Genomic DNA, 6,971 nt, shown 5'->3' with positions numbered 1-6,971 from the left:
TGCTGTGAGTCTGTGCACATGTGTGCGTATATGGAACTGCATTTGATTAGGAGGAAGTCAAGTTTTTCTAGACTAACAATATTTCGGGAGAGAGAGAAATTTAGCCTGGTCTTTCCTGTCCTTGAGAACAGAATGACTACTGATTTATCCCTCTACCCTATCCTCTGTCCTGAGACTTTAGCTGACTAAAATAATGCAAATGATTCCTGGCAGAATCAGTTGGCCAATCACCTCAGACAAGAAGGGAACGTCTGTGCACTAAATGCCAAAGTCGTGAGGAAGAGGTTGTCATTTTCCCAAATAGTTTGAAGGCGCCTTGGTGATGAATTCCCTAATTTATCACTCAGAAGATGAGACCCAGAGAGAGGAGATATCAACTATGTCTACATGAGATCAAAACAATTGATTATTCTATATACTTTCTCTCTCTCTCTCTCTCTCTCTCTCTCTCTCTCTCTCTCTCTCTCTCTCTCTCTCTCTCTCTCTCTCTCTCTTTCTCTCTCTCTCTCTCTCATTTGCTTGTACATAGTGAATTGGAGGGGACTTATTCCAGTTTAGAGAAAAATAAAAATCTGGACTTAAGGAAAAAAACTCTCAAGACACTAAGTTCACAAACAAATTAGTAACATTGCTTTAAATTGCAAATATTTTAGCATTAACTTCAGGTTTTAACTCTAATTCAATAAAAAGTATTTTGCAATTCACTAATTTTAGCTCAATAATGATGTTTTCTCAGGGCTACATTGTATCTTATTGCAGAGAAGAGAAAGGAAGAGGTGGTTCTGGACAAAATAAACTAGGGGAGCCTGAACTTCAGAACACTACTACTTTGAAATCTTTCTGGATATGTCTCATGTCACGGATGCAGCCTTGGCTCCCCCAAAGCCATTGGGTAATACCCATGTTCTAACAGATACAACCAAACTAGAAAGGTTTAGCACAAGGGTTTCTCAAACTATGGCCCGCAGGCCAGATGCAGCCACTGAGGACGTTTATGTGGCCCCGCTGGGTTATGGCAGATGGGCTGAGGGGCGGAGACAGAGTGTGAGGTTTTGTTTTTACTATAGTCTGGTCCTCCCAGTCTGAGGGACAGTGAACTGGCCCCCTATTTAAAAAGTTTGAGGACCACTGGTTTAGCATATGAACCTACTGACACATTGTCTGTGGCTCGTCATTTAATTGGGTGTCGGATTATTTCAGCCACCAATACTAGAACAACCCATATGAATGAAATGACACATAGACTTTAAAGCATCCCTACCAAAAAAGGGATGTCAATCCATTATACCATATATTTGGGTAATGCCCATATATTTGGGACTGCCTCCCAGTCTCTCGGGAGTGTTGGGACAGAGGTGTCAAAACTCATGGCAAAATCCCCCAGTGCGGACTCCAACCAGATTAAAATGTAATTGGGAAATGTTTGGTATTCATCCTTTGTTCTCAGAAAGGACCAATGACATCCTGGAGTTGATGTCTTGCTTGACTTGCACCCATATTGGATTTAAGTGAGGTTCTTGAAAGCTTCCAAAAGTCATCAGTCTCACTCTTGCCTCCTGAGCCATCCAAATGCAGTGGCAAGACAAAAAGGCAGGGTCACTGGTGATCCCCCAGTGGGTGATCTTGACCTGTTTAGCAAAATAAATAAAATGCCTCATAGGTAATATTAATTTGTAGTTTTCTGAGTCAATATGCCACCTACAAGGATCTGTTTGCATTTGAGTTTAACACCACTATATTGGGGAAGTAGGGGTCATTAAAATACCTCTCAAGAAGTCTGGTTTTCCCCTCCTCTCTGCCTGTCATTTAATCTGAAATTATCATTATTGTTGTTGGGGTTGCTGATAATGAGGCAAAAGTCAAAAATAAAATCCATACCTCTGATTTGGCTCCAGCCAGCCACATCCCAAAATTTAGTATACAAATGCTGCTGTTCATTGCCGTGAAAACAGTGATAGGAAAACCTAATACAAAAAAGTAAGTATAGCGAGGTACAACCTAACAGGGACCAAGGGCCTCAGCCAGGGCTTCCACATGAGGGAGGAAAGAGACAGAGAAAGAGGAAGAATGAAGAGGGGAGTGGGGAGACAGATGGAGCAGGGGGAGAGAATTGTTAGCCCATAGAGCAAAAGAGGCTTGGTCACTATCCACTCCAACCACATGATTTCACAATTGAGGAAACTGAGCCCCAGAGAAGTTGATACAGACACTTGTAACCCAGGACAAGTAAGTTGCTTTTCTGTGTGAAGCTCCATTTTTGTTTATAAAATCAAATGGCTGAACTGAATAGTGTCTAAGACACCTTCTAGCTCTTTGAGTCTGTAATTGTTTCTAGACCATGGGTTCTAAACCTTTTGACAGCCTGATGAAGCCTAATGGATACCTCAGGATTATGTTTTTAAATACACAAAATACATGGAATTACAAAAGAAATCAATTCCATCAAAATACTTTTTAAATCCATGGAGCCCAAATTAAGAATGCCAGCTTTGGATCACATTTGATAACTAATAATAATTCTATCTGCAAGTCTTATTTATGACCCTGTGATGTTTGCTACTATCTCTAAAAGTGGATCTATTTCTGTTCCATGAAAAGATTCTCAAGCTCCTTTCTCTCATCCCAAGACATGACAAAGTAGTGAGTCTACTACAAAGTAGGTTCAACTCAATAACTCTTCTGTGGTGTAAAGGGATTTCAGAACACAAAATTGAGGTGCACCTCTTAAATAAGGATCAGATTTTCATGTGTGGCTGGTAGAAACTAACCACCTTCCTTTAATATCACATCTCCAGCAGCAGAAGTCATGAAAGCAGTTTCACTTGATTAGTTTTCAAAAGCTAAGAAAGCCCTAAATAATTCGCTTGTTATCAGTGAGGGCCACTGGTCTCTGAGTTATGGTTTTTCTGATTACATCCACTCTAGGTGGAACTAATACCTTTAATCCCCACTTTGTCTCAACATTCCTTTGTTGAGGGGTCCTGGCTACACCCTTTCTACCAAGGTGGCAGAAAATAATATACTGACTTTGAAATCACCCTATCACAAATTCAACAGGTGCCCTTAGAATACTGATTTGTCTTCATGTCTTCTCGCTAGCCTTTGGCTTTTGAACCCAACCTACACTGCTAGGCCCAAAAATATCAAAAGGTGGGATTCTAGCTCATCATAAGGAAAATTTTCCTGATAATTAGAGGTTTGTAATGATGTAATGAGCCACCTTGGATGTCCTCAAGTGAAGGTTGTCTACTTATTGATATTTTTTTGCTGAGGCAATTGGGATTAAGTGACTTGCCCAGGATCACACAGATAGGAAGCGTTAAGTGTCTGAGGGCAGATTTTAACTCGGATCCTCCTGTCCCACTTCTTTACAGCATCTTGAACAACAATGCAATACAATATATACAAGCTGATGTATAGAAGTTAATCTTGAAAGAAAACCCCGAGCAATTTAAGCAGAATCTGGATTAGCCCATGACACAGGAATGAATTTCTAGTCAAAGTAATTGGTGTTAGCACTAATTCATGAATTTACAGAGGTATAAGGGACCCCAAATGTCATGTAGTCTACCCACCCACCTCTTTCCATCTTTTTTTTTTTTTTTTTTTTTTCCAGTAGAGTAGGAAACAGCCCTGGAGAAGTCAATCAACTTGCCACTGAGCCAATAAAATCCAGGGCTTGAACCCAACTTTATTATTAAAGTCAACTATTATATTAATTTTAACTATTACATGTTTTGGCTTTCAGATGCAGAATTAGAAGAGAAAAAAAAACACATTTTAGTGGAAAGAACAGGAAACAGAGGAAAAAGGAGGTTTTTTGAAGTATATCTTTAATGGTTTTAAGAAGTAAGGACTTATAATAGCAAGTTTTACAAGATGACAAAATTTTTCCTATGATAAGAATCACTGCTTTAGAGATTGCCTCCTGCCCCTACTTAGCAATCCTGGTGGTCTTCCTGGTTACCTTGGTTTCTTTTCTTGGGGTGGGGAAGAAGAAAGAGGAAAGAAAGGGAAGGGGCAAGACAAATAGGATTAAATGATTTGCCTGGAGTCCCACAGTAAATGTCTAGGGTCTGAAGTTGGATTTGAACTCTGGTCCTCTGGATTCCAGTGCTGGTGCTTTTATCCACTGCACCATCTACTCTCCATGGTTATTGTGATTTCTGATAACCCATTTATGTACTCATTTCATCCTTTTCTATAGCCCACCTGAAGTTGTATTCTCTTTCCCACCCGGGTTTAGAATTCATCTGTAACCTCTGCAGACTTGAAATATGTCTAACATTGTAGCCAGCCATTATAGCTAAAGGTCACTGTAACAAAGTAATTTAGACATTATCTGTTGTTCAGTGTACTGTAATGAAAACTGGCAGTTCAATCAGCATAGGAATTTGGCTTCTTAATTCTCTTTATCCCCTGATAAGTAAAATAAAGCAACTATGTACATATATGATGCTGGAAACAAGGGGAACAGGAGCCAGACCCAGAAATGCTAAGTGGCCCCTGGGTGAGCAAAGTTCAGAAGCTGGATTGAAATTAGAGTTAAGATTCCATAGGCTACAAACTAGTTTTCTTTCTTTCACCCCACAAAATAGGGTCTCCTTGGCTGAGGATTGGAGGTCTACTACCTGAGTTTTCTATGAATAATTTGTGTTTTTCAGGGTTTGTCTCTGGGCCCTAGGCCAAGGTTTCACAGAAATATTTATATTGAGAAACCGTAACCCCCTCAGCACAGGATCTGACCTTGTCCATGTAATACCATGATACATTCCTGGCCCACTTCTTGTGGATTTGGACTTGAAGAGTGAGCAGATCATTTGGCCTCCCTGACACAGATCCAGGGTTGAGAGGAGGCACATTCTAAAGCTTTGAGCTTCCCTTCTTCCAAGCCCCCACAGTTCTGGTTCTGAGGGTTGTCTTCCTCTTCATTTAGGAGCCTGGGAAAGAGGAAGAATAAAAGAGGATAAAGAGATGAAGATGGATGCCCCTTTCCTTCCCTTTGACACATTAACTCTAACAGTTAAATCTTAATATCCCACCTCCAATAAAATCCAGGCACTCATTCACCCTTTATCCCATAGCATCCAAGTACTCTTTCTAAACAGGGCCGGTCTGTGTGTTGCTTTGTATATGGTATTCCCTCATTTCAGAGGTGTGGGATCCCAATAGGCTCCATCAGAGAATGAGTGCTAAATCTGGTGAGGGGGAGAGAGATCTCTTATGATCTCTCCCTCTCCCCAGTTACTCTGGAAACAGTGATGGTAGGATCAGTGTAACCTACCCAGGGCAGGGGAACAAGACACCAAGTTCCACTGTGTCCATAGCCCTTCATGCCATGAATGGGGTACACCGAAGACCGCTAGCAGCAGCTGAGAGCTGTCCCACCCACACATGCCATCCGGATCCAATGCAGTCACTCACAGCTGGGGGGGCAACGGAGCCCCATTGATCCATTGCCACCCTTCAGGGCCTCGATGTAGACCCACCCAATATAATCTCTGGATCGGGTATCTGCTTAGGAAGTCCTAGGGAGGAAAAAAATACAAATGTTTCACTTTGTGGCCCAAGAGACACTCCAGTATCCCTTATCTAAAAACTCCTCTACATCCTCCAAAGCCCCAGGCAAGAAGCTCATGGTTCTTCCAGGTTCTTCCAGGTTCCTAGACATTTTCCCCTTCACTCAGTTTAATGAGGGAAATTTAATGACTGTGTGCAAGGTGCTCTGCTGGGTACTGAGGGGGAAGGATTAAAACATGGTCCCCATAACTGCTAATCTAATTAAACTATAAAATGGTAGAGATGGAGGGCACTTAGGGTAGAGACGTAGTCATAAGGCAAGGTAAAATATGCCAGTTGTCATGGGGATAGGAGAGGGTATCAGAAGGGAGACAGCATTTCTGGGGAGGGGGGTGACCAGGAAAGGTTTCATGGAGGAGATGGTATTTGACAGAAGTATAGGATGAATAGTGGAGAAAATGCTGGGTCTTCATCTTCCTGATTTCAAATCTGGACTTGACACTTCCTAGCTGCGTGACCCAGGACAAGTCACTTAACCTGTTTGCCTCAGTTACCTTCTCTGTAAAATGAGCTGGGGAAGGCAGTGGTAAACCCCTCTAATAATCTTTGCCAAGAAAACCCCAAAGTGAGTCATGTAAGTTTGGCACTCCTGAAATAACTGAACAACCACAAAGGATTTGGATAGGCGATATGAAGGCACGTGTGTAGACAAGAGCAATCTATAAGAGTGGGAGCAATGATAATCATTCCTATATCACATTTTTTTTAAAATACAGAATGCTTTTCTCAAGGCTTGGAGGTCAGGCAATATTATCCCTATTTTACAGATGAAGCTAAGACTCAGATAAATGGCTTGCTTAAAATCACACAGCCAGTAAATGTTGAATACAGGTTCTCTGGGACTAAGCTTAGAGCTCTTTTCACCATGTGTCACAGGAGTGAATGGCCTAAAGAAAGGCAAGGGGAGCATATTGAAGCACAGCAATTTGGGTTAATTACAGCATCTTGGCCTTAGAAGCTTGGACTTTCTCCAGTAGGAAATGAAAGTTCATCAGGCTTTTGAGCAAAGGAGTGAAAAGATAAATAGTATTTAGGAAGGATCCCTCTGGTGGCCGGTGTAAAGTGGATTAGAGAAGATAACTCAAGAACATAACTTAAGGAGAAAAGGAAAGAAAACCAAGAACAGAATCCTTCTGGACCTTCCTATGCCCAAAGAAAATCCTTCCAGATGTCTCAATAAACTCAATAAAATAGGTGTTTGTGATGGAATATTATTGTTCTATGGGAAATGCAGGATGCTCTCAGAAAAAAAACCAAAACAAAACAAAAAAAAAACCTAGAAAGTCCTCCATGAACTCAATCAAAGTGAAATGAATTATAGATAAAGTAATAGCAATATTCTAGGATGACTAGCTGTAAATGATTTTGCTATTCTCAGTAGTATGACCATC

At 41.1% G+C, this 6,971-nt stretch overlaps 1 protein-coding gene across 1 annotated transcript in view; it reads right to left on the bottom strand.

Moving 5' to 3' along the window:
• Positions 1-3,671: 3,671 nt before the first annotated feature.
• Positions 3,672-6,971, bottom strand: part of KLRG2 (killer cell lectin like receptor G2) — a 29,424-nt gene continuing 26,124 nt past the window's right edge. Inside the window, exons 4-5 of the mRNA XM_074267777.1 lie at positions 5,425-5,528; positions 3,672-4,940 (exon numbers count right to left, since the gene is read on the bottom strand). Coding sequence (XP_074123878.1) covers positions 4,817-4,940; positions 5,425-5,528 — 228 coding nt within the window. The 3' untranslated portion in view covers positions 3,672-4,816. The remainder of the gene's footprint in view (positions 4,941-5,424; positions 5,529-6,971) is intronic.

This window comes from Sminthopsis crassicaudata, chromosome 5 (genome assembly GCF_048593235.1).
Source record: "Sminthopsis crassicaudata isolate SCR6 chromosome 5, ASM4859323v1, whole genome shotgun sequence".
Classification (NCBI taxonomy): domain Eukaryota; kingdom Metazoa; phylum Chordata; class Mammalia; order Dasyuromorphia; family Dasyuridae; genus Sminthopsis; species Sminthopsis crassicaudata.
Note: the sequence above shows the minus strand (reverse complement) of the source record. Positions and strands in the feature narration are given on the sequence as shown.